General features: G+C 47.8%; 1 protein-coding gene across 1 annotated transcript in view; it reads left to right on the top strand.

Annotated features, from left to right (window-relative positions):
• Positions 1-23,975, top strand: part of TXNDC11 (thioredoxin domain containing 11) — a 39,468-nt gene extending 15,493 nt beyond the window's left edge. Inside the window, exons 6-12 of the mRNA XM_081839626.1 lie at positions 4,984-5,096; positions 8,740-8,940; positions 12,354-13,113; positions 15,497-15,645; positions 16,109-16,218; positions 19,887-19,967; positions 23,027-23,975. Coding sequence (XP_081695752.1) covers positions 4,984-5,096; positions 8,740-8,940; positions 12,354-13,113; positions 15,497-15,645; positions 16,109-16,218; positions 19,887-19,967; positions 23,027-23,678 — 2,066 coding nt within the window. The 3' untranslated portion in view covers positions 23,679-23,975. The remainder of the gene's footprint in view (positions 1-4,983; positions 5,097-8,739; positions 8,941-12,353; positions 13,114-15,496; positions 15,646-16,108; positions 16,219-19,886; positions 19,968-23,026) is intronic.
• The last annotated feature ends 3,187 nt before the right edge of the window (positions 23,976-27,162 follow it).

Here is a 27,162-nt window from a genome sequence, read left to right on the forward strand (position 1 = left end):
AATGTATTTGAGAGGATGCAAAGGCACTGCCCATCTTGGAGTTTTAAGTGGGGGTCCATCCATATTTTAGGGGACGTGGGTGGCGCTGTGGGTAAAACCTCAGTGCCTAGGACTTGCTGATCGTATGGTCGGCAGTTCGAATCCCCGCAGCGGGGTGAGCTCCCGTCATTCGGTCCCAGCTCCTGCCCACCTAGCAGTTCGAAAGCACCCTTAAGTGCAAGTAGATAAATAGGTACTGCTTTTTAGCGGGAAGGTAAACGGCGTTTCCGTGTGCGGCACTGGTGCTGGCTCGCCAGTGCAGCTTCGTCACGCTGGCCACGTGACTCGGAAGTGTCTTCGGACGGCGCCGGCTCCCGGCCTCTTGAGTGAGATGAGCGCACAACCCTAGAGTCGGTCACGACTGGCCCGTACGGGCAGGGGTACCTTTACCATCCATATTAAAAAAAAAAAAATTATTAAAGTTTTCTTGGTTTATAAAGGTATATGAAATGTCTCTTTTTTCAAGTTACATTTTCCATAGGTCAATTTCATTTGTTGAGACATTAGGGTTACATTAGGAAGAAAAATGGGGAGAAGAGGTGGAAGGGGCCTTGGTGGGTGGGGGTGGGGGGCGATATTTCTATTTTGCGTAATGTATGTGTGGGGTTTTGTGTCAGCGTCGTTTGTGCAGGTTCTCTTTGCTATCTGCTTGTGTTCCTTTGGTGGTGAGAGAAATTCTGGTCGGCCTAGGGTGCGGTTGCTTGTTTGTGATTGGCTGTGTTGAACTTTGTTTTCGTGTGTGAGTGGGGTGGGTGTTTTTGAATCAGGTTGGGTTACTTTTATCTCTGCAAACACAGGGTCAAGACATTTGCTCTTGAAAAGGAGAGTGTGAAAGAAGGATGCATCAGATACTGTGCCAAAAGCCATATCCCACCAACTCGTCCCTGGTGTCCGTAGCCTTGGGTTTGACTCCTGCCTTGACCTGTGTGCTAAGAGACAGAGCCCATGCCTGCAGCTCTCCAAAGCAGCTGTGCCAAATTGCCTTGAAAGAGAGAAGAGTCATTAATACAGGGTTGCGGTGCACTTAAAATAAACTCTAAATTACATATTTTGGACAAGTGAGGAACTGAATTCCTTTAATCTAAGGAACTGGCCTCGAATAACTCTGCATTTCCTAGGGCTGCATCCTGACTCAACATGCAACAGAGTTAGTGGAACATTTGCTTCCTGGGTAATCAGATTCTCCAGATAATAGCCATGGTGACTGTGTTCCACTATCTGAGGCAGTAATGCCTCTGAATATCAGTTGCTGGGAATCACAGGTGGGGAGAGCTCTGGTCCTGCATTCAGGCTTACCACAGGCATCTGGTTGACCACTGTAAGAACAGGATGCTAGACTAGATGGGCTCTTCTTAGATTCTTACATTGTTTAGGGGGTCTTCAACTCTGCAGGGTGGAGTAGTGAATATTTAGAATCCAATGAATGGATAACTTTCTCCATGCCTTCCCTTCGGCTGGAAATAGCGCGTCTCCAGGGGTGGTAGTGGCTAGTATCTGTAGCATCAAGACGGACCCTTGCTCTGATCCAGCAAGGCTCTTCTGACTTTGAAAGCATCAAAAGGAGCCTTTGCTCAGGCGCAAAGACCCAGGCTGGATTTCGAAACATTTACAGCCAGCCAAGCCAGAGGCAGCCCACAAGACTGCCAGGCTGGCTTGGTGGCAGGCTGGAACCTGGGCAGACAAGACAACCTGTGGGGCCTTCTCTCAGTGGCTGGCCACAAGGGGCAGCAGAATGCCATTCGAGAGACACCTGGTTGCCCTTGAGAGATGGATTGCTGCCTCACTGTCAATATGCTCTGCTTTGGGGGAAACGCCCCAGGTCAGTTGGCCACGCTTGTTCCTTGGTAGCAAAGCAGATCCATGGGCAGCTTCCTCTGCTCAGATTCCTCAGGTGCAGACTTTCCCCAAAGTGATGTCACCAGCACCCTTGAGTGTGTGTGAGATTGTGCATCCTTCCTTCCTTCCGCCCCCCCCCCCCCCCGGTAATCTTCTGGAAAGCAAATAACTGCTTCTTCGATTCCTCCTTTGTTGCCAAAACTATCTCTGATTGCTTCATTAATTATAGAGTCCCACACTGGTTAGGGAGAGTGAAATGTGAGCCTGCCAGCTTTGTAATGTGTGCTTGTAGCAGGTTAAAGCCTCTTGCTCTTGGCAGGTTAAGCAACCGTCGTAAGCATATACAGAAGCAGGGCTGGCTGCAGCAGGGCTTCTGAATTTCAAACAAGACAGGATTCCTGGGGGTTTCCCAGTTGTCTGCATGCACAATTTAGTTTGCTTCCTATAGTCCTCATCTCCTCCTCCCCCCACCGTAGGAATGGTTTTCAAAGGAGAGTGAGGAGGACATGAGACAGTTCCAAACCATTTCCCATAATTATGATTTCAAAACCACCCTGCTGCTTTCTTTTGTTTTGTTTTTTAAACGCAAGTTGAGATTCTCAGATTGCAGGTTCCATGCTGGAAAGTGAGTCTCTATGTGTGTAGGCTAGTGTGGACCAAATACAGCTCTGAATTTGTTTCCCATACTCTGTGCATTAGTATAGAGACAACTGAAACCACAAGTCATTCCCTCCAGCTGCTTCCTTCTTGTAAGTTTCCTGCCCTGTAGCAGGCTTCTGGAGCACCACCTCAGTTTCATGTGCATCACTGAAGCTATTATCCCCAGTACCAGGTGTTCCCCTGTCATCTGTACTATTGTCTCCCTCCCCCTCGGGATTTAGTTTAAAGCTTTCCTGGATCAGCTTCACAAGACTCTTAGCAAATCCATGCTTGCCAACTTCTTACGAAGTACAACCCATCTCTTGCCAGAAGTCCTTCCTCTAGGAAGTGGAGACCAAGGTTGGTATTGCCTACTGACCCACCTTGCAGTTTGAGGTTCCTTACTCACCGTAGCCCAGCCCTGACAGCCCAACCAAGAGGGAGGGTCCGTGACACTTGTGGGGCACAGCCCCATTTCTGCTTAAATGTTTAGTCGCAGGCCTGTAAAGAAAGTGAATGGATAGAGCCTTGCCATCTCTGGGACTGAGTGCAACAGATAATTAGACACATTTCATGCTGAGTTTGCAGCTCTGTGTGCATTTTTATGCACGTATAAAAATCCTCAAGATCACCTGGAGCAGCACTCTTTGAAAGATGCTCACTGGTGGCAGAAAATGTGGTTGTAATGCATGATCTGACTTGTAGCCATTTGGATTTTCTAAAGGCTGCTGGCGTTTTTTTGTGTGTTTTTTTTAAAAGCAGAGATGTATTTGTGCTCTCCTCCACACCCCAAGCTCTAAAGTGACCTGAATTTTTGTGCACTTTGAGGAATATGATAGGATTTCTTGTGGGGGTGGGTGGGGCTGCTTCAAAGGAGAGGCTGTGGGGCAGGCCTCCCATTTATTGTTTGGCTCAGTATGGAATTGCTGCGATATTTCATCAGCCACATGGTGAAAAACATTAAAAGGCTTGCGTCCCCCCCCCTCCCCTGAGGCTAGACGCATCTAATTGCTTAGAAAGCTATCATTTAAAGTCCAGCAGCCTCCTTTTAAAAGGAACTGCCCACCAAGATTACCCACCAGGAAAACCCTGGAGATTACAGACCAGGGATCCTTTTTCAACCTGGGCAATCTTCCGAGGGCCACATGCCAGGGAAAGGCGGGACCCAGAGGCAAAAGTGGGTGGAGCAATTGATGTAAATCTTCCCTTTGTATTCCAGGCTTGTTTCTATACACCCTTATCTTCCATTCGGATCAGAAGGGGCTCAAGGGCGCTTTCCAGGCAGGCATATTTGGTGAGAGAGGAGAGGAAGAGCATTGAGGAATGAATGCGATGCTCTTAAGCAGGGGTCAGCAAACTTTTTCAGCAGGGGGCCGGTCCACTGTCCCTCAGACCTTGCGGGGGGCTGGACTATATTTTGGAGAGAGAAAAAATGAACGAATTCCTATGCTCCACAAATAACCCAGAGATGCATTTTAAATAAAAGGACACATTCTACTCATGTAAAAACACGCTGATTCCCGGACTGTCCGGGGGCCGGATTTAGAAGGGGATTGGGCCGGAACTGGCCCCCGGGCTTCAGTTTGCCTACCCATGCTCTTAAGCATCATTTTGTTTGAGGGCAATTGCTCACGCATCAATTTCTAAATGATGGGCCAGAGCAGAGCTGTGGGTGGCAGGGACCAGTTTGGTGGCACGTGGAAAGGGACTGGGTTCCGCTTGCTTTTCTTTACTGCCTCTGGAACAGCAGAGCTGGTGGGCTGCTTGCCATATTGGCACCTTTTAATTTCGCCCACAATATTTCCACTCCTTGAAACTCATTGAGCGCATGACTCATTTGAAACAAGATCACCACCACAAAGGACACTGCCGTGCATGTGGCGGAGAGCGCCTTTGTCTTATACCACCTGCGTCAGTCCCTACTGTTAACACCTTATTTTTATTAATTCTGACTAGGGCTTTACTCTTCAGTGTTGTCGCAGACCCCTTTCCCCTCCTTCAGGTCCTGGATGTGAAGAACGAAGGAGGAAAACTCCAGCTCTGGGAGGGTTTTTTTTCTCCTCCTTAAGGCCTAAAGAATCCAAAAGTGCTGCTCCAACTCCTCTCTTGTTTTCTTATATGGAGGATATTTATTTCATTATTTTGTCTGTATTGCAGTGTGTTTTTCAGCCGAAATCCTGTTGTATAATCTTAAAACGCAAGTTGAGATAGAATTTTAACCCCGAAACATTATGCCCACAGGTGGAAAGCGCGGATTAATAAGAGGATATTGCTTGTATTTCCTGTGTAAAACGGCAGGAAAGCTGAGCTGTGTGTGCGTGTGTGTGTGTGTGTGTACATTTCTTTCTTTTTCAGAGTTTTCTTCCAGCAGCATGCCTTGGCATGGCTTCTGGAGAAAGGAGGCTGTGTAGTTATATCAGCTGGGCCTCTTTCATTTCTTTCCTCAAGGCTTGTAACATGTGCTTTCAGATTACCTTGGAACGATCCACTTCGGAGTGATCACAGACAAGCTGATCGCGAAGGAAGTCCCACTGACCAGCTCAGGCAGCGTCTACTTGCACAGACACGTGAACGCTTCTCTTGTGAGTAGTGCATTTTTACGTTTGCACGCCTGTGTCGCCTGCACCAGGGCTGGGGAGCCCATTTTAGCCCACATTTACTAGTGTGCAACCTTCTGGGGGCCACATTCCGATGGTGGGTGGGGCCAGTCGCAAATGTGGGTGGAGCAGTGTATGTAACCCTTGCTTTGGTACACCAGGCTCCATTCCAGCCAAGCAGAAGTTAGAAGAATCTATGTCTAAAATGCAGCAACTGGATTACTGGCCGGGGCTCCCTTCAGCTCTCATATAACCCCCGCTTTAAAACAGCTGCACCGGTTGCCAGTTCACTTCTGGGCCAAATTTAAGGTGCTCACACTAGTGTTTAAAACCCTAAATAACTCAGCCCCCAAATTCCCGAATGACCGCCTCCCTCCCTACATATCCTCTCAGGTGCAAAGATGGCAGAGGGGTCCCTCTTGATTGTTCCACGGCCTTCAGACGCTTGGGGGGTTGGAGGCTTGGGAGAGGGCCTTCTCTGTGTTGGCCCCTAAGTTGTGGAACTCCCTTCCCACAGAGGTGAGCTTGGCTCCTTCCTTAGACAGCTCTTGGCAAACGCTGAGGACCCAGACTCTGGCTTTTGACATCTGAGATGTGTATTTTTCGGACCCACCTTATTTCTGTAAAAAAAACATTGTCAAATCTTTTTTATTGAGTTTTACAGTGCAAATTTAAATAAAAACATTAAACATCACCATTATCATTTAGAATTCCCTGAATCCTTTGACTCCTCTCTGCCCTTCCATGGTTACCATTATCAATCTTTTTTTCAACTGCTTCACTTTTTTCTGTTTTTAATAATAATCCATTTTTACCATAGTTTTTAGTACATTAAAAGCATTGTTCAAATCGTTCCAAAGTTTTTGGTTGTTTACAGTGTTCTCTTAAATACATTGTAACATTTCCCCCATAACTTCTTAAAAGTTCTTCTCTTCCTGGTTTCTGATTTTCCCGGTCAATTTTGCCAGGTTTCAGCATACAGTGGTACCACGCAAGATGAAATTAATTCGTTCTGCGAGTTTTTTCGTCTTGCAATTTTTTCGTCTTGCGAAGCATGGATTTTGGAAAAGCTTCAAAAATCACCAAAGTCTTCAAAAACCTCAAAAAAGGCTTTGAGTTGCTATGAGTTGCTCCTCGAAGTCAAGTCGCAACTGCACCCCCTGAATGCACCCTGGGTATTAACGGTTTTAAGAAAAAGGAAACAAACTTGCAAGACGTTTTCGTCTTGCGAAGCAAGCCCATAGGGAAATGCGTCTTGCGAAGCAACTCAAAAAACGAAAAACTCTTTCGTCTTGCGAGTTTTTCGTCTTACGAGGCATTCGTCTTGCGAGGTACCACTGTAGTTTATTTCTGTAATTTTAACATGTTTATTTTACTTCTTGTAACCTGCTTAAGACCTTAGGGTGAAAGGCAGGTTGTTGTTGTTACTGTTAACGATGGTGATGATGCGTGCGCACACACATCTCTCCATCCTACATCCAGGCAAGTAAGAGACATTTTCACCATTCAAGAATCCATTCCAGCCAAGCCAAGCCACTCAAGGAGGTTGCAGAGCAGGGCCATCTTATAAAGCAGAGGTGTGGCAGTCAGGCACACAGGCAGTTGCATTGGCAGGCCGATGCTCCAGGGCTCAGAACAATGGGTAATCCAAAAACCTAGTGCGTGGAGGGGGAGGAGAGGTAGAGTCTAATAAAGGAAATTAGCTTACTTATATAACAGTGGCCAAGGTCAGCATTTGTTTCGTGTTTGGAGCTACTGAGACGGTTTTCTCCTTTTATGCCAAATAATTTAGTGAACCATCTGGAAGATGGTACAGCACTGTATGTGTGTGTGTAGTTTTCTCCCGACCCCTCCCCCACCTTTAATTTCAGGTAAGCAAAATCCCATGTTGCTGAAATGTTTATGTGTCATTAGCAAACTCCTTGAGTGAATTTCGCTCCCCAGCCTTTCGTCCTCTCTCCTTTATCTCCAGGCTTGCTGAAGCTGGGCTGGGTGGGAAGGATGATCCACGCTAGCATAAACTTTATAAAACAGAGGAGTGCCTGCTAATTCCAAGGATGTGGGCTCTTAAATCCAACCTCTCAGAAGGTAGCCCATCCAAGTGCATTCAAGGCACCTTTTTCAGTGAAGCAACACTGAAGCATCACATGCAGTTTTAGGAAACGAAATTTACCGTGTCTTCAGGATCACATTAACAACATGCAGAGTTATTTCAGTGGCTTCATAGCCTGTGTGGTTGAAAGAATATCCTAAATCATGTCATGAGAAAATGGTCCCTTCATATAGATATATAGATTCATACACAGACAGTGGAATATCCAAATGCACAGCCCCCGTCATTCCCCCCCCCAAAAAAAACATTAAAACATTTCTATACATTTATTAAATCAATAGAATAAAACACGAGCAATGGTAAAAGGAGCAGATAAAAGAATCGTGTAACAGATTGACATTTGCTGAAACTAAAATCTGCTAAAATCTCTGGATGGGTAAACATGTTTTTGCCGAGCAGCTAAAAGATTGCAGTGTTGGCACAAGATTTACCCTCCCTTCCAATCTTAGGGGACGTGGGTGGTGCTGTGGGTTAAACCACAGAGCCTAGGACTTGCCGATCAGAAGGTCAGCGGTTCGAATCCCCACGACGGGGTGAGCTCCCGTTTCTCGGTCCCTGCTCCTGCCAACCTAGCAATTCGAAAGCACGTCAAAGTGCAAGTAGATAAATAGGTACCGCTCTGGTGGGAAGGTAAATGGCATTTCCGTGTGCTGCTCTGGTTCGCCAGAAGCGGCTAAGTCATGCTAGCCACATGACCCGGAAGCTGTATGCCGGCTCCCTCGGCCAGTAAAGCAAGATGAGCACTGCAACCCCAGAGTCGGCCACGACTGGACCTAATGGTCAGGGGTCCCTTTACCTTACCAATCTTAGGAATGAATTCTTGGTCAGACTTGAGCAAAACCAAAAATTTATCTCTGAATGGGGGGAACAGTTCTGCCTGCTCTTTCCATTCTGCAGCTGTGCATCAGACACGAGCAGCTTCACTTCAACAGTTTTACTTCCTACCAATTCCTTGAGTTATACGAGGGATGAGAAACCTCAGGCCCAGGGGCTGAATGCAGCCCTTTCTGTATGGCCCTTGGTCACACCTCTCACCGAACCTGCTTTGCACTCTCCCTGAGGATTTCTGCCCAGCTCGAGTGTGCTTTTGAACCCTGATAATGCTCCTTGCGTGCCAAGATAGAGAACAGTGTGTGAGTGAACCAATATTTATTGTCCTAACCGCTTTTGCTCCTGGCCCCACACACCACTGACATGTGGCCCTCAGAAGACTGCCTAGCAGGGTGTGTGGCCAGTAGGGGGAAGAACATTCTCCCAAGGGCTGCTTCCTACGTGATGACTTGGCTCAGCTTGTTCTGCGTCCATTGCTCGAGTTTTCCCAGTGTCTCTTCAGCCAAAGACCAAACAGTTAAGCAGCAAAGAATGTGGGAACGGGCGCAGTCCATAACTGCCTCATTTTCCCACCAAATTGTGCAATGGGTCCTTGTCAGTCTGCCATTCCTTAAGGGATGACCAAGTTTTTCACTTGCTCTAATTGATAACAAACGCTGAGAGTTCTCTTCTCCCTCTTTCCAGCTCTATCCACACGAAGCGATGAACTACACAGCCGAAAATGTTTGGAAGTGGGCCCTGGAGAATCGCGAGACCTTCATCCGCTGGCTGAGACCCCACGGGGGGAAAAGTCTTTTGCTGAACAACGAGCTGAAGAAGGGACCGGCACTCTTCCTGTTTCTTCCTTTTGACCCCTTAGCGGAAAGTCATCCCCTTGTAGATGAGGTGAGTGTAAGGAGGACCCTGCTGGATCAGTTTCCAGCCAGATAGCTATGGAAGACTTAAAAGCAGGACCCAGCATTCAGAGAATGTAGCCATCGTGGCTAGTAGCCATTCAGAGGTTTTTCTGTGAATTTGCTTATTCTCTTTTAAATTGATGGCCATCACTACCTCTTTTGGGAGCAAATTCCATAATTTACCGTATTTTTCACTCTATAAGATGCACCAGACTATAAGACGCACCTAGTTTTTGGAGGAGGAAAACAAGAAAAAAAATATTCTGAATCTCAGAAGCCAGAACAGCAAGAGGGATCGCTGCGCAGTGAAAGCAGCAATCCCTCTTACTGTTCTGGCTTCTGGAATAGCTGCGCAGCCTGCATTCGCTCCATAAGACACACACACATTTCCCCTTACTTTTTAGGAGGGAAAAAGTGAGTCTTATACAGCAAAAAATACGGTAATTGTGTGAAGAAGTGCTTTCTTATTGTCAGTCCGCAAAGCTTTGAAGATCTGGCATGCCAGCTTGGAACTGCCCCCCCCCCCCAATAAGGTTATGACAGATAGAATGGAGTGGAGAGGGAGCCTGCATTTAAGATGCACCTCCTGTTTAAAAGGGTCAAGTGATGGGAGTGATGCTTAGCTGTTCATAGTGCCAAAGTGCTACTGTGCTTCAGAAGAGGCAAGACTGGGCTCGAGAGATGCCTCGCCTGACTCGACACAAGGCAGCTCTGAATGTTTATGTGTAATGAGAGAGTCACTGGGGTATCGTTTGGTCCTGTGTAGGCAGGCTTGCTCAGGCAGAAAATGGGACTCGGTGCGAGCTTCAGGCCCCTAGTTCCAGGGAGTTCAGATGGTGATCTGAACCAGTCCTTGCTCTGATAGGTGATCTCTCTATCTAAATGTAGCTGGAAGAAAAGTTGTGCCTTTCTCAGTGGGGTGAGCCTGCAAAAGAAGGCATTGGTGTGTGTTTGGGGGGAGGGTTTCCCTATGAAACAGGTGTAGGAGATTCTGGGCAAAGCTTTATCCAGAGGTGAGAGACTGTTCTCATTTAGCAAGAGGAAACCAGAGCAAATACACAGGGTATTGGTGAACTTCAACACAGACACACGTTTTGCTTTGCTTTGCTGTGGTCGAAGGTAAGCCACTGCTTATCACCTTCAGAGGAGTCAAGCGATTTTGGCCACAGACATTTAATAACGTTGGCTGACCCCAAAGCAAATTCCTTCGCGTTGCCCTCTTGCAGGGCAAAGGAAGAGCAATAAGCATGTTGTTTTGGGAGGCAGGGATGGAAAGGTTAACGGATTTGCAAATAACTCACAGCAGGTCAGCCTCGGAATCGGAACAAGGTCTCCTGCATTCCTTGCTTCTATTTCCACCCTCTACTCGCTCCTGTGCTGCCTTAAGCGTTGCTGACGCTGAAGCTGGTTTAATTGGCTTCCTGAACTAAGGGAGAGAGGAATGAAGCTGTCAGGGCAGGTTAGAGATAACGGCTTGCCTATCTTCTGGAGGTCCTTATGCAGCCTCTGCATAAGCAGGGCAAAGAGAGGGCAGTTGTGTGTTCTTCTCTCTGTGTGTGCTTTTTAATTGAGGCACCTTGAGCTCCTTGGAGGAAAGGTGAGGTGTAAGCAGAATAGTTATTAGCCAGCCTGCCCTCAGACACCTCCAGAAATCAATTCTGGCACATCAACAGCCTGGAACGAACAAGGAGAGGAATAGACTGCCTTCCTGGGTTGCTTGGAGGCAGATGTAGCTCCCTCCAGGTGAGAAGCTATTGACAAGCCAAGCAGAAAATGTGCATCTTTGCCCGTCTGCCTCTGATGCACAGCAAGCTTACATAATTTCACAGGACGTTTCGCCCTGTTTCCCCAGGATGGTGACCCTCTAGACACCCATCATCCCTCAGCTTGGGCCAGGCTGACTGATGAGAGCAGGAGTCCCTCAGCTTCAGGAGGGCCACAAGCTCCTCTTCCCTGCCATGTGCAAGTGTGGGGAGTAACGTGAGCATCTGCAAACTAAAAAAAACAAAACACCACTTTAAAAAAGAAAACCTGCCCCAGCCTCATCCTGTTCTTGAAAATCCCAAGTGCTTCTCCTGGCCAGAGATTACTCCAGCTGCCTTGCACAGCTTCCTTTTGCTTTCAGGGGGCCTCTTATGTAATTTGTTTACAGTAAGGGTTGCTTTGTGATTTTCCTTCCCGCTTGGGGAGAGCTTTGCTTCCCGGGCGGCCGCATGGCAAGAAACTCTCCGTTCCAGCATCTCTGCCAGCGCAGCTCAGAAGGTCCTGCACATCCCTCTGCACAGGCCGTCTTGGAATTGTTGCTCTGCCTTCCCTCCTTGTTTCACAGCACCAGCTTCATCTGGGCCAAACTAAATGCCATAGGAGACGCTACCCAAAATCTTCCTTTTGCTTTCCCATTCTCAAACCGAGCAGCATGTGGCAACATGCTGCTTGTGCATCACCCAGCCCTTGGCCTGTGGCACAGCAGCAGCACCTCTTGCATGGGATTGAGAGTGAGCAAAGAGACGGGCATCACATCGTCATTCGTTGGGGCTTGCATTTCGCCAGCAGCCCTCCTCCCAGGTAGCACCCGCTCAAAATGGAAAGGGTGGTCTCATATTCAGGTATACAGGGCAGACACCCCATTGGGTATGCCTAAAGGTGCTCTTTGGGTCTTTGCCTGTATTTTTTATTTTTAACAACAAACCTTTAAATACGAGTAGGATCGAACAGCTTTGGAACTGACAAGCTCAGAGAAGTAGACAGAAATCACTATGCATTGTAACCTAAAGGGTAGAGAGATTTTTCTGGCCTCTGTGTGACCGTTCTTCAGCTCAGCCCTGGAATTCAATATTCCCTTCTTTCTTAAAAAACACACACACAAACACTTAAATGGGGCAGGTGGCTAATTATTTAAGTAGCCCTAAAACTACTTTAGGAGTGGGCAAGACTGGAACTTTGCCTGTAATATACACATTAGCTCACTTGCCTGGGTCAGCTGATGCTATTTACTCTTCCCAAAGTGTGTCCTGCCTTCTGCTTCTGGGCTGAGGTGGTGCTCGAAATTTGAAGCAGAGCAACCGTGCATTGTTGCAGAGATTGCTCAAAGTCGGTGGTTTTCAAATACTGAGATTCCTTGGAAGCTTCCCAAGGACTTGTAAATATTGATATTGAAGGCACAGCCATGGGGAGAATAATGGGGTGTTTTCTAGGTTGCAAGGCTCATAGCATAGAGCTGTGGGGAAGTTTGAGTGTATCCTAGAATATGGCAACACACAGGGTTTTTCCCAGGGACAAACTGAGAGGGAAAGGGTGATAACTTTGCCAATTGCCTTTGGTTTCCTCCCTCCTCCTGATATTATAACGGTGGCCTGGTAAGATGAGGAGAAATGTCCATACGGCTTTCTTTTCTCCTCTTAGATCTCGGAATTGGCTTTGGAATACAAGCGCTGCAACAGAAGCCATGCAGGGGAAGCGGGTGCTGGGCATTTGCAAGGAGGAGCATCCTCAGCGCCTGGCATCCGCCTCCCTCTGGCCGAAGCCATCTCCATCGCCAAGTCCCCTTGCTGCAACACAGTGGTGCTGCCTCCCCAGTGGCACTCCATCACCCGGACCCACAACGTCTGCGAGCTGTGCATCAACCAGACTGTGGGGGTCCGGCCCAGCCGGCTGGGAGGCCTGCACTGCAACTTCTTGGAGATAGAAGCAGCCTTGGACTCGTTCTACCTCAAGGAGCGGACCTTTTTCCAAGTGATGTCCAAGACGGATTCCTTGTGCAGCAACTTCCTCAGCTTTTACAGCCCTTTCAGCTACTACACCGCCTGCTGCAGGACAGTGAGTGGGACCCCGCTGGGCTTCGCCGGCTCCGAGGAATTGGCTCTTGCTTCCCATGGGAAGAGATGGAAAGATGATCCCCAAAGCTCTATTCCTCACATTGAGGACAGGAGTGGTCTTATCCCGGAAAATGCCCTCTGCGACACTTACGTGACCGGCCTGAGTTGTAGGACTAACAAGACCTTGAACCTATACCTGCTGGATTCCAATCTCTTCTGGTTGTACGCAGAGAGGCTGGGAGCATCAAGGTCTACTCCGGTGAAGGAGTTTGCTGCCATTGTGGACCTCAAGGAAGAGACACACTATATCCTGGATCAGGACCAGGCCCTGCTGAAATCTAACCTAGGTATAGTACTACCGCCTCATTAGTTCAAAGGTTGGGTGCAGATGTCGCTGTTACTAAAAGCACGACACAAGTTTGCAGGGAAATTAGACTACAGATTTAAAATGGTTTTTGTTTGGCCTCTCCTACTTCGTTTTTAACACCACTGCTCATCAAGATTTGATTCCAGGATGCTTTTAACGGTTTTTAAAAGGCATCAGATATATAAAACCATGAGTAAAAGATGAAATCAGCGATTCTTAGAAGTATGCTAAAAGTGCTATAAAAGACCTCTTTTTTGTTTTTTGGTCTAGCACAGAATAGCAAGTATTGTATATTTCTGTGTTTTTTTCTTTAAAAATTACAGTATGTTAAAAATTGGGGGGCATCTTATACACGGATAGTGCAGAGGGTGGACAGGTGATTGGTTGCAGCCGCGAGCAGGAGATTGTCAGCAGCTCTTTGGCATTTGATTGGTGGCAATTGGGCAGTTGGCGGCTTTTCCCCAACTGTCGGCAACCCCCCCCCCCAAGAAAAGCTCAACAAGTCTGGGCAGTCCTCCCCAAAAAATCTTAACAACTCTACAACTCTTGACTATCTCCCCCCATTTTCTTAATTTGGAGTCCCCCAAAAGAGGGGGTGTCTTATACACGGAAAAATACGGTAACATTGGCACCTGACATCTGGTCCAATCCCCTGCAATGCAGGAATCTCAACACGTGGAGGTCCTCCATTCCTGCTGGAGGATATTCTTTTCAAGCTTTTATTTGGCCAACATCACTGCCGAGGCTGTTCTGATTTCTCAGAACAGCCAGGCATGTGAAGCAGACCCTGTGAAGGCTGCCTGAATAGCCAAAGAGGCATATAGACTGCTAAACCTGGGTGGGAAAGGGCAGGGGCAGGGATGGGAAACCTGTCCATCCACACCCCCACTCCTGGTGTTATAGAATCATAGAGTTGAAAAGGAGCATGAGGGTCCAGCAACATCTGGAGGCCAACAGGTTGTCCACCCTACTCTGAATCTCACTTCGTGATGGGTGGACATACAAGGAAGGGCCTTACTGGTGGTGGTGCTGAGGCTCTGGAACTCATTCGAGAGCCAGTGTGGTGTAGTGGTTAAGAGCGGTGGACTCGTAATCTGGGGAACCAGGTTCGTGTCTCCGCTCCTCCACATGCAGCTGCTGGGTGACCTTGGGCCAGTCACACTTCTTTGAAGTCTCTCAGCCCCACTCACCCCACAGAGTGTTTGTTGTGGGGGAGGAAGGGAAAGGAGAATGTTAGCCGCTTTGAGACTCCTGAAGGGGAGTGAAAGGCGGGATATCAAATCCAAACTCTTCTTCTTCTTCTTCTTTCCTTCAGGAGGGTCCACTTAGTTCTTTCCTCATTGGTGCAGTGCACAGCCGTTACCGTCCATCTCTCTTGTGGTTTTATTTTGGCTCAGTGATGGCCAAACTTGGCCCTCCGGCTGTTTTGAGACTACAATTCCCATCATCCCTGACCAATGGTCCTGTTAGCTAGGGATGATGGGGGTTGTAGTCCCAAAACAGCTGGAGGGCCAAGTGTGGCCATCACTGTGTTGGCTGCTGTTAACATTACATGAAATGTTGCCTTTCAGAAAATCTGTTTCGTTGCACCATTTCCTTTTATTGCACTAGACGCCTCGTAGGGGTGGGGTGTGGGGTTCCCAACCCCGGACAGGAAGGCAGGATAGAAATCTGTCCCTAAATTACAGCTTACGTTGCCAACGGCATGCTTGACTTTTAGGAGCTCCTGCTCTTACTGTGTGCTGTGCAGTACATCCGTGTGCATGCTCTGACACAACAAGAGATTTTCCTATCAAATGCAGTTCTCTGCTCACCTTAGAGACTTGCACACGCTTAACGCTCCCACCCCCTTGAAACTGCTTGATAATAGTAGAAGACACGCTATTGATTTTTTTGAGGCAGCAGCAGAATTTTGACAAAAAGAAGCCGAGCCCTGCGAGTTGAGTAAAATAGTTTAGCAGAATTCTAGCTTGATTTGAACAATCCATGCAAATGGATTCAGGGAGGTGCTGTGCAGCGCTCAGTACCTTTCTGACCTCTTTAGATTTTTCTACGCATTGGACATGTTCTGCTTGACAACCTAAGGACTAGATACTTAGATTTGTTGCTATTGTTAAACTGAGATTCTGAGGGTACTCACCCTAATGCCATATTCCATGCATGTGGAAACCCAAAATATAACACCACCCTAACAACAGTTGAGGGGGATATTTCTGTTTTTTTCCTGCGACCTCCTGAAACAGCCCACAGACATAATCCTGCCAAGATGCTTCTCAGAGCTAAAACTTGCTTCCATGTTACGTTGTCAAGCCTAGAAGCTCAAAATAACCTCCTGAATGTGGACTCTTTTATTTTTTTTTTAGAAACCTTCATTCAAAACTACAGCATTTTGTACAGTCCTTTAAAAAGGCACCTTGTTGGCGACAGGAGGCCCAGCCGCATCCGATCTCAACATGTCATTAGAGAAATTTTCACCGATACTTTCCATGAGGTCACATTGAGGAGTGAAAAGGTAAGGCTCTCTAAGCTCCAGCGGTCGGTTGCCTCCGCCTGCCTCCGTGGCTGATTCTTTGTTTTTCATCTGAATGGCATGGCCACGTCCTGGGGAATAACCACCACACCTTGACGATGTCCTAAAACGCAATTGGAAAACAATTCCCATCTCATTTGACCTGGCATGGTGCAAAGAAAGGCTTACTTAGCACAGCTTAGCTGCCCCAGACCCCCGCTCTAGGTCCACAACAGAGGTAGCCTGAGAGCCCTAAAAGGTTAATTTTTAATTCCCCCCCCCCATCCAACTTGACAACTTTTGTTGTGAGTTGGAGTGGGGAGTTCCCTTCTGCGTTTGTGTCCGCAAGTGGAAAACCAGAAAGGGGCCCTTGTAAACATAGCTCAATGGCATTAACAAAAATGTGGGGAGATGGGGTGCCACGGTGAAAGAAAACAACATCTAATCTTCCCTTCATCAAACTCAGGACATTTTGCTGGTCTACTATGCTCCTTGGTGTGGCTTCTGCATGTCTCTCAATCACATCTTCATCCAGCTCGCTCGGATCCTGCCTGCTGATAACTTCCTTGTGGCGAGGTGAGTTTTTCTCCTTTCTTTCCATTACATTAAGTTACTCTTGGGACTTTGTATGCCAGCCTTCCCCAACCAGGTGCCCTCCAGATGTTTAAGGCTGCAATTCCCATCAGCTCCAGCCTGGGATAGTAGGAGCTTTAGTCCAAAGCATCTGGAGGGCACCAGGTTGGGAAAGGCTGGTGTGTGCTCCTAATCAAAGTGTAAACCACACTTTCCATGTCTTGATCAGCTGCCCAAGTTAGAGGATTGTGTTTTATTCTGTGAGTCTTTAGTGGGCATGTGGAGCCAGGCAGAGCCACAAAGCCCCATTTCCAGGTTTGGGGAAGTCCTCCATCAGCCCCATCTGCTTTTGGGGGTTTACCAAGTCACTGCCTGTACAAAAAAATGGAACTGCAGAATGAAACACATCCATGAGAAGAAAGAATTCTACAGCTGTCCTCCTCTAGCTTTTCATCTGGAAGCCAAACATAAACAAGACCCCAGTTAAGCTGAGTAACATCCCTAGTTTTTGAAAAAGGGAAGAACTGAACAATTTTTACTGGGCACAGGCAAGTGGGGACAAGAGGCTTAAGCTCAAATGCTGATGCTGAACTAGAGGAAACTGCCCCACAAATAACAATAGTTTAATGAGAAAAGCTGGTGCTTGGATTGATTCACACATAATACTAAGTCATGATGTGCTTAGACAGATGTGGTCTGTTTGAACATGCAAATGCAGCCCACCAGACGTACCATGGCTGGCTTGTTTTTTGTCAGCAAACCTCGTTTCATTGGCTTAGAAACCACAGTTGTAACTACGGATTGGCATTATGCCTGAACCCAGCAGCCTTGCTTAGCCTGGTTTCTTTGGTCACCCTGACCCAGATGCTTCCTAAGTTACAGAGCCAAGAGCAGTGGAAAACAAACCAAGCTTTGGAGAAATGTGCCCAAGGTCTTGAACAAATCACTAAGTGGAAGATGGTGGTGTTGGTTTTCCAATTGAGGGTTGGAAGAAGAGTAGTTTCTGGTGCAAAAAGTCCAGACTGCCTGGGTACTTTGAACTGTGTTTGGTCAGTTTCTGTCAGCCACTGTGAAGCTTGGCCTATTCCATGTGCGGCCTGCACACATTTCCTTCCATTCTATACATCCTGCCCTATGAAATCACTCTGATATTTAAAAGGTTATTGGTAATTCACTCTTAGTTGGTTCAATTTTCTCCATGTACGAGAATGAGAGCTTGCATTTAGGATGGCCCTGAGATTCTTCTGTGTCAAGCCCTGAGTAGCTCTCAGGGCTTGACACACTCTTCAGTGTGGTGTAGTGGACTCAGAGCGGTGGACTCGTAATCTGGGGAACCGGGTTCGCTTCCCCGCTCCTCCACATGCAGCTGCTGGGTGACCTTGGGCTAGTCACACTTCTCTGAAGTCTCTCAGCCTCATTTGCCTCACAGAGTGTTTGTTGTGAGGGAGGAAGGGAAAGGAGATTGTGAGCCGCTTTGAGACCCTTCGGGTAGTGATAAAGCGGGATATCAAATCCAAACTACTACCTCTTCTTCTTCTTCTCCTCCTCCTCTCTCTCTGTGTGTGTGATGCATCAGTGTGACTCAAGGACAATTGCTGGGCAGATTATACAGCTGTATATTTTAAGCTCTGCCCTTTGAAGAAACTGCTCAACAGTTAATTAAATGCATGATCTGCAAACCCCCACCCCACCCAGCAAGTTTTGCTTGTTCACCCACCTTATTTCCAAGATAAATAACAAGTCCATCTCTCTCTTCTCTTATTTTATTCATTTATTTCTGCTTTCTCAAACTTTCCATCTGCGTCCAGGCCTCCTCTTTTGCTTGCCCTTGAAGGAAGCATATTCCACCTTTTCGTAGCTTGAAGTTTAATCTCTTCCCGTAGTTTCCACAGTATCTTTAGGAATATCTTTCTGACTCTGCTGGTGATGATTGTTGGCCATGTGTACCATATTCGTTATTTTAGACTAGTAATGTGTGTCAGGAGAACTGAATCCATATTTTGTTTGTTGATTTATTAACTGCTTATAGAAAACCCATAATTAAACAAGAAAAGAAACAACAAAAAAGAGAAACTTCAATGTCACCATAGTGCAGTGTAGTATTTACACCCTATTCTGGCAATGAAGTTGCAGGAATGCCCCTCCAGAAAGTTGTGTCCGGGGTGGGGGTGGGGTGTTCCCCACCCCTTGAGTTGTGTAACAGATGAGCAGGTACCAAGTTTGAACAAAAATATCCATCAGAGCCACTCCCCTGGCTTCCCTGCATTCTTGAGTAAGCTTATCATCAAGTGCTAATTGCCAGACTGTCTCATACCATGTTTTAACAGAAAGATTGCCCACTTCCTTCCAATTTCCAGTCTAACCACTGCTAAGCATATCATTACTAATGGTTTGCAGTATCTGGGGAAGAATGTCTCCTGAGAAAAGGTGGAGAGGAACGTCAGGCAGAATCGTTTGTCTAATTAGCCAAGTATAGAAAAAAATGTGGAGCCAAATGTGGAGTTCCAAACACACCCACCATTGATAAAACCCATGTGTTTCATATACCCTCCAATGAAGTGGGGACTTAATGTAAATGAGCTTGCCTGGTGTCCAATGCCAGGGGTGGCTCAGTTTGAGCATAGCCCCTTTATTGAGTGCTGAGGTAGCTGACAGAGAAACCCGAGACCACATGCCAGACTATTGAGTTTCTGGAACTGGGCAGCCAGGATCGGATTCCCATGCCAGTAGCCATCCCCATACTTAATATTCAGCAAAAGTGTATACAGTGGTGCCTCGCAAGACGAAAAACTCGCTAGACGAAAGAGTTTTCCGTTTTTCGAGGTGCTTCGCAAGACGAATTTCCCTATGGGCTTGCTTCGCAAGACGAAAATGTCTTGCGGGTTTGCTTCCTTTTTCGTAAAACCATTAATACCCGGGGAATCCGCGCTCCGCAAGACGAAAAAATCGCAAGACGAAGCAACTCGCGGAACAAATTAATTTCGTCTTGTGAGGCACCACTGTACACCCTAGAGACCATCGCCTTAAGGCACTTAGCAGCTGGCCTAAGATCTTCAAAGGCTTCGCAGGGTGCATGGAGCACCGTTTATCCTTAATAACCAGTTGGCAAGGGAGTAAATTTGGAACCAATTAACACAGAGATGCCTTAGGGCAGGCACCCCCAAACTGTGGCCCTCCAGATGTTTTGGACTACAATTCCCATCATCCCTCACCGCTGGTCCTGTTAGCTAGGGATCATGGGCGTTGTAGGCCAAAACATCTGGAGGGCCGCAGGTTGGGGGTACCTGCCTTAGGGCATCTTGACGTTTTCCAATAGAGAGGGGCTTCCCGTCAAAACAAAGGTCACGTACCACGGTTGACTTCTCTGTTTCCAAGAATAGAATCAATGACAAGAGGTTCTGGTGAGCCCCGAAGCCCCCGCTCATAGGAGGCAGCACCTGCTGCATCTCTGTACGAGTCACTGTTCTGAGAGCACCTCCTTCTAGCCTTCCCCTTTTCTGCACTGCAGAAATACTTGCTAGAAGGATGACCTTGCAGGAGCAGAACGTTAAAACGGTAATGCAGGAAGACAATGTGATAAACATGATGCTCACGCTTAAGTATGTGCTCGGCCACTGAGTTTATGGTCCTCTATAATCAGTGTGTTTGTATTTGTTTTGCTCTCATAACAGGATCGATGTTTCTCAGAATGACCTCCCCTGGGAATTCATGACCGACCGCCTACCCAGCATTCTGTTTTTCCCTCATGATCGGTAAATTTCCCCCTCTCTGGTTCTTTCTTCTGTGTTTTGAGGTTAAAATGCATCATCTATACAGTGGTACCTCGGGTTACAAATGCTTCAGGTTACAGACTCCGCTAACCCAGAAATAGTACCTCGGGTTAAGAACTTTGCTTCAGGATAAGAACAGAAATCGCACTGCGGCAGTGGGAGGCCCCATTAGCTAAAGTGGTGCTTCAGGCTAAGAACAGTTTCAGGTTAAGAATGGACCTCCAGAACAAATTAAGTTATTAAACCGAGGTACCACTGTATTGACAGTAGCCTTAAAGCAGGGACACACGCTTCTCTCCTCCTCCTCTCTCCACCCTGACCAGTGGCTTGCCAGTGGAGGCTGCCTAGGGGTTGCCATTGCCTGCCAGCTTCCTCTTCCTCTTCAGAGTTCCCCTTGTAGAACTCAGCAGGGAGGTAGCTGAGCAGACAACAAGAATTAGTTGACTCTGCCTTTCATTGGCTCCACCTGTTGTTGATGTCTCTGCCTTCCGCCCAACGGGCACCAGCCACCACTGGTCTGAACCAATCACTTGCAAAGGGCTTTCAAAAATTAGGCCTGCATGCAGCCCATGGGGCACAGATTGCATCCCCCGCCCCAAACCACCCCATCTGTAAAAAGAATAGAGCAGTTAAGGCTTCTCTTGGCTTTCCACGGGCATGCTGTGTTAACTTTCCATTCAGGGAGGCGGGCCTCGTGCCAGTTCTCAGCAGATCCTGCTTAGAAGTCCTTGCTGAATGGAAAAACAAAGCACCAAGCTCAGTCCATGTAGGCCTCTACCAGAAAGCAATCATTTGCAAAGGCTGGGCTTAAATTCCTGCAATACATAACCTGAAACGTGCAACAAACCAGTCTAATTGAGGTGGCTCCATTTCCATTATCACCGCCGCTTTCCTCCTGGCGCTCAGCCACGAAGATTTCAGAAAGCTCTGTTGACCTTATTCCAGACAGCCTTATCACCACCACCACCCTTGCAAAGTAGGTCAATATTATCTTCTTGTCGCTCTGCCCAGGGGGTGGAGCCGAGTCAGAGACTCAGCAGCTGCCTGAGGATACCTTGTCATAGCAGAGGAGAGGTCTGAAGCAGGGACCTCAGCCTTTTAGCTGCTATTTTTATTTTTCCCGGAGGAATTCTGAGCAAAGGCCGCAGAGTTTCAGTGGCAGGATCAAAAACCTGCTGCTATCCCCTTGTTCCGCGTGCAAAAATAGACAATGCTTCTCGTGTGCCCTTCTCTGCTCTGTAATCTGGAGTGCTCAAGGGGGGCTGGGAATGCTGACTCTAGTTCAATGACAAATTAAGTATTCTTTTTTTTTTTTGCTTTTATTGCCTTGGAAGAGAGAGAATGCAGTTAGCCACAGGTCCCCTTGTCTGTGCCTGCAGTTGTTTTGGATTCCCCCACCCCCAGCTTCTTAGTGGTAATTCGTGTCTTGCATCTAAGATGCAGCTGACAATGTCATTTGCTATTGCTCATATACAGCCCCAGAGGTCCGTTCTGTGTTGTCTGTAGTAATGGAGTCAGTGTGCACTTCTGCAAATCTAGCATTGTGCCGATTAGGAACATTTTCATTTCATTTCATTTCCACGGGGAAGTTTGATGTTACCAGAGGGATATAATAATAATAATTTATTATTTATACCCCGCCCATCTGGCTGAGTTTCCCCAGTCACTCTGGGCTGGGGACATATACATATATAATGTATATGTGGGATTCAACAGATGTGCAGCTTGGACCGTGCTTGTCCAAAGTTCATGCAGCTGCTTTCGTGGACGTGTTTTATGTTCTTGCACCTGCTTTGTTTTTCTCTCTCTTCCCGCTCTGGTTGCAGAGTCAAGGGAAGTTCAGTCCTGTAGGAAAAACAAAGCTCACAGTAGGTGACCCATAAAGCTGCAACTGGGACGTCTTCAAGCCAGGGCAAAAGCCGCTGGCTGGACTTGTCAGGGCCAAGATCCTCAGCTTGCCAGCCTCTCATTGCATGGGAGCAGAGCAGGGCAAGGCAAGAGGGGGGGAGCAGCAGCCTGCAGCAGCTTTTTCGCAAGCAAGATTTCGCAAGCCAGCCTGAGCACAGCCAGTATTTCTTGCCCTTCGTGCTTCTGGGATGGAAACTGCCTGGGCAGATGCTGCAGGCAATTTGATTAAGCTGTCCTAAGTTTAGCATCTATCACAGAGTTCTAAAGGAAATACCAGTTTATTGCACTGCCAAGCTGGTCCCTCTTTGGACTACAGCTCCCCTCAACACCAGCCAGCACGGCTGATGGGAACTGTAGTCCAGAACACCCAGAGGAACCAGCTTGGCATGATTGCACAAGAGACGGTGCGCCAGGTTGCCTGCCATGTGAAACCCCACAAAGCAATCAAGCAGGGGCTTCTCAGCACATCTGAAACAGGTGTCTGTGGATAAGTGAGCCATCTAGAAAAATGGTTTGGTGTATGTGGACTTCTTGGTAAGGCGATTCCAGCTCTATTTTCCAGAGGCTCCTGCTGTGGCATGTTTGAGCCACACAACTTTTATCTCCCTCTTGGATCCCAGTGCTTAGAAACATGCACAAGACCGCACTAGGAACACCTCTTCCAAAACCGTATCCTAGGATGCGGCTTCCATAGCAGGGCAAGGAGTTTCTCTGTCCAACACATTCCTGCCCAACTGGAAGCACTGAGAGCTTCTTACGTATTTTATCTAGTTGCAGTTCCTCCAGCAACTCTCCTGTTAGTGTTATACCCTCCTCCCCGGTATGTGGATATCTCAGACTGTTACATCTGAACTAAAATGGCCCTTCCACACTGGAAGAACCATTTTGAGGGCAAAGGGGAGGATCAGCTTGTGGTTTCTTTTAAAGCAACCCTTGTTGTGCAACCTCTCCCTTTGGGAGGTGGACTGTTGCCACCAACAATTCCACCACCCCAGAGCCAACTACAGCAGCACACGAGTTCCCAGAGCCTAATTTTTAAACTGGAAGTGCCACAGATGGAACCTGGTGTTCAAACCATGTGCCCCTTTCCTTGTAGCAGATCTCACCCATTTCTCTTTATCCCCTTTTCCCAGGAAGGAGCAAAGTGTGAAGTTCCCTGCGGAATTCCCGGTCACCCTTCCCAACCTCCTCAAATTCATCCTCTCCCACTCCAGCCAGCCCTCCCCTGCGTCCGGCCCGGAGCCCTGCCTCAAAGGTTGCCTTTGGCGGGAGGCGATGCTGCAGCAAGGCCACATCTCCCACTTGCAGAGGGAGGTGGAGAAGCTGCGAGCAGAGATCCAGGCCCTCCACCAGGCGCAGGCTCAGCTCCAAGGCCAGCTCTCCGAAGCCAGGAGGGAGGGGCAGAGGCTCCAGCAGGAGACACGCATCCTGAGGAAGCAGCACGGGGCGCTGCAGAGCCAGCGCGAACATTTGCAGGGGCTGTACGAGCAGAAGACCCGGGAGCTGGAAGACATGGCTGAGAAGCTGCAAGAGCTGGCCGACGCCTCCGAAAACCTCCTCACCGAGAACACGCTACTCAAAGTGCTGGTGGCTTCGGTGGAGAGAGAACTGGGGACCAAAACCGAGCCGGAGTTCAGCCTTCCCAAGGAGGAGGAGGAGGAGGTAGAAGAAGCTGGCTTGGCTGCTGAACCAGCTCCGGACACTTTCCACGAAGCAGAGCAGAACGCCAACACGATCGAGGGCAGAATAGCTCCTGAGCACAGCAAAGAAAACTGGACAGAATAGCTTTTGTAAAGCAAGACACACACACAGAGGGAACCCCACGCAAATCAAGTTTAGTCTCAACTGAGAACATCTTTATGGAAACTTTATTGAAATTTCATTGTAAAGACTTTTGTGGGGGGTGGGGGGCTGGACTAAATAAAAATCAAAGGATATTTTTATAATGAGTCACTGAACCAGATAGACGAAGCCTGCGATGTTGACAACAGTCTGGGGACTGACTCTTTGCACTTTACAATTGCACTAATTTGATAGCTTTTGTATCAATTTAACCTAAATTAAAACGATTTGGTTGGAGGATGGCAGTGTAAAAGCTCCTCTTCTTCTCCCTGCTGTCCTTAGTTACAAGCCAGAGCCCCTTTTTGGCTGCATCAGGTTTATCTCCACAGTTCAAATTAATTATGATTTCTGCTTCCTGGGTAATTTCCAAATTGGTCGCCTTTGCTACTTTCATTTGTAGAATTGACAGGATTTAAAAAGTGCATGCAATTCCCCCCTTCACTGCAAATTCAACTTTACAAAAAAAGGGGGGCATCCCCCAGTCCCTTTTCTGAGCTTTTGGATTTGATAATTTTACTGACGTTTAAAACAAAAACGCAATTGCCCTTAAGACATAGTCCATTGAGATCTTGAAAAATAAAAGGCAGAAAAGAAAACTAGCTCAACCTCCTCCTCGAAACCTGTTTTCTGGTTTGGAGATGTTAGCAACTTACATATCATTTGGGGAGGTGGGTTCTTACAACTTGCGCTGTTCTAAATTTCCTGTTGCTTGACTCACAGATCTGGTATAAAACCAGTGGTTTTCTGGGCAACCCTGGGTTTTGGGAACAGAGTCTGCAAAGCTCCAAGCATGCATATGATCCCAAAGTTGGCGGAGCCTTCTTTCTCCCTGCTTACCGGGACCTGTGCATATATGTTAATGCTCCCTCGCAGAAGACCCTAAGTCGCATTTGCAGCCCGAAGGAGTGGTGATGGCCACAGCCTTATACAGTCGTACCCTGAAAGTCAAACGGAATCCGTTCCGGAAGTCCGTTCAACTTAGAAAACATTTGAAAACCAAAGCACGGCTTCCGATTGGCTGCCGGAAGCTCCTGCAGCCAATCGGAAACCCCATCGGATGTTTGGCTTCCAAAAATAGTTCACAAACCAGAAGTGTCACTTCCGGGTTTGCAACATTTGGGAGCCAAAACATTCGGGAACTAACCTGTTCGACTTCCAAGGTATGAGTGTGGCTTTAAAGGGGGAACAAGACAAATGCATGGAGAAAAGGCAGTGGCTATTAGTCATGGCTGCTAAATGGCACCAGCTGTGACCAGTTGTTGGGGGGCAGCGAGGGGAAAGGGGTGTCCGTGCTCTGCTTGTGAGATTTCTTGCAGAGACCCGGTGGGGCCATTCTTGGGGACAGGAATTTGGATTAAATGGACCTTCAGCGTCTTGAAGCAGGGCTGCCTTTGCACTTTCTTTGGCATTTTTCTATATTGGGGGGTATTAACTTCCTCCAGCTGTTCACAAAAATGTTAAAGTACAAATTAAAAGAGGCAACAAAGCAGATGGGATGCTAGCAGCAGGGACCAAAAGCCAGCTTAAAACCATCAGCCCCATACCTAAAACATCTGGGCAAATAATTCTGAGAAGCTCTCAGGTACAGGACTGAAGAGGGTGCAAGCCAGTGGTAGTACAGTGGTTAGAGTGTTGGACTGTGACTTGGAGACCAGGGTTCGAATCCCCAGTCGGCCATGAAGCTTGCTGGGTGAAACCTTGGGCCACTCTCTCAGCCTAACCTACCTCACAGGGTTGTTGTGGGGAATTAAATGAGGAGCAGAAGAGCTATGGAGGACCACCCCAAGCTCCGTGGAGAAAAAGGGATATAAATGCAACAAATAAGAACTGAAAGAGAAATGTCCAGCCATGCCCCCAGTTGACAGAGGGGCCTGCATTTTAGGGCCTCTGCTGCCAATCTCAAAGGGCATGACTGCCCCATGGCTCCAAGGTGACTTAGGAAAAAGAGACAGTCGAAAGCATCTTCCAGCAGCCTTTCCCATGTTCTACTGGTCTATCTAGCTTGACTTCCCAAGGCTTTGGGTACAGAAAGTCCCAACTCCCTTACGCAAGGTCCTCCTTCATTAAAAGCAGAGGTGTGGGAATCAGGAGCTCTCCCTTCAAGGCTTCCCACAGACCCACCAGCAACCTGCACCACCAGGTCTGCATTAAATAGTCCAAACTGAATTTCTGTTGCATTTTTATATATATATTTCTCACATTGTATTTTACTGCACCACAGTTTTAATTCAACGGAACGTCAATTGTAATGCGATAAAATACGGTGCAAGAAATAAAAGCACTAATGCAATTAGGAAAACATCTAGTGCAGCGCACTGCAATTGCTGCAACAGGCAAGAAAATAATTAAGCTGTCCACCAAAACCAGCAGTTTTCAAGTGGTCCGGGGGGGTGTGGTTTTTTGGAAACCCTGTTCCAGTGAGCACAAAATGTCACCAGAGGTGGGTCCTGTCTTGTTACTCTTCTACATAGAATTGTGGCGTTTGAAGGGACCCCAAAGATCATCCAGTCCAAGCCCCCTGCGATGCAGGAATCTTTTGCCCAATGTGGGGCTCGAACCCATAACCCAGATATTTAGAGTCTCATGCTCTACCACCTTTGCAGTGTCAGCTGAGCAGCGCTCGCTTCACTAATCCTAGAGTGTGGCATCAGCCGTGCATTGGACTCGCAGAATACGCACCTGTTGAGCAATCATTGATCTGGGCAGGGAGGACAAGGGAGAGCCGCGTTCAAGAACAGTGCCCCGATTCTACACATTTGCTTAAATGTTCAGAAGGGCAGCTGGCACACTTAGCAGAAACTGGGAGGGGATCTGGCAATGGAAGTACTTGAGTAACGTTAAGAACATAAGAGCCTGCTGGTTCAGGCCAATGGCCCAAATAAGTCCAGTATCCTGTACTCACAGTGGCCAAGCAGATGCTCGCAAGGAGGATCCGAGCACAAGAGCACTCTTTTCTCCTGCGGTTCCCAGCAGCTGGCATTCAGAAACATTACAGTCATACCTCGGGTTACAGACGCTGCAGGTTGCATTTTTTCAGGTTACAGACCCACCGAAACCCAGAAGTACCAGAATGGGTTACTTCTGGGTTTCGGCGGTTGTGCGTGCGCCGAAGCACCGAATCGCAACGCGCCGCTGTGGGTTGCGAATGTGCATCCCGCACGGATCACGTTCACAACCCGAGCGTCCACTGTACTACTCTCTTGGTTAGCTTGTCCCAGGCGAGAAGCAGCTAAGAGAGTCCTATGAATGAGGGAATAGTGCAGGCCTGCTGAAAATGAGACTGTTGGCCTCTGCTCGAGCCACTTTGGATCACACCCTGGGCTGCCAAAGCACCTGTTGCCTAAAATCAGAGGAGCTGGTCCAGGAAGCGTCGTTCCCCCACCCTTGCTTGCCTATTCTTCTCCCCGACATGCCTGCAGCAGCCCTC

This window comes from Podarcis erhardii (assembly GCF_964252035.2).
Source record: "Podarcis erhardii genome assembly, chromosome: 14".
Lineage (NCBI taxonomy): Eukaryota > Metazoa > Chordata > Lepidosauria > Squamata > Lacertidae > Podarcis > Podarcis erhardii.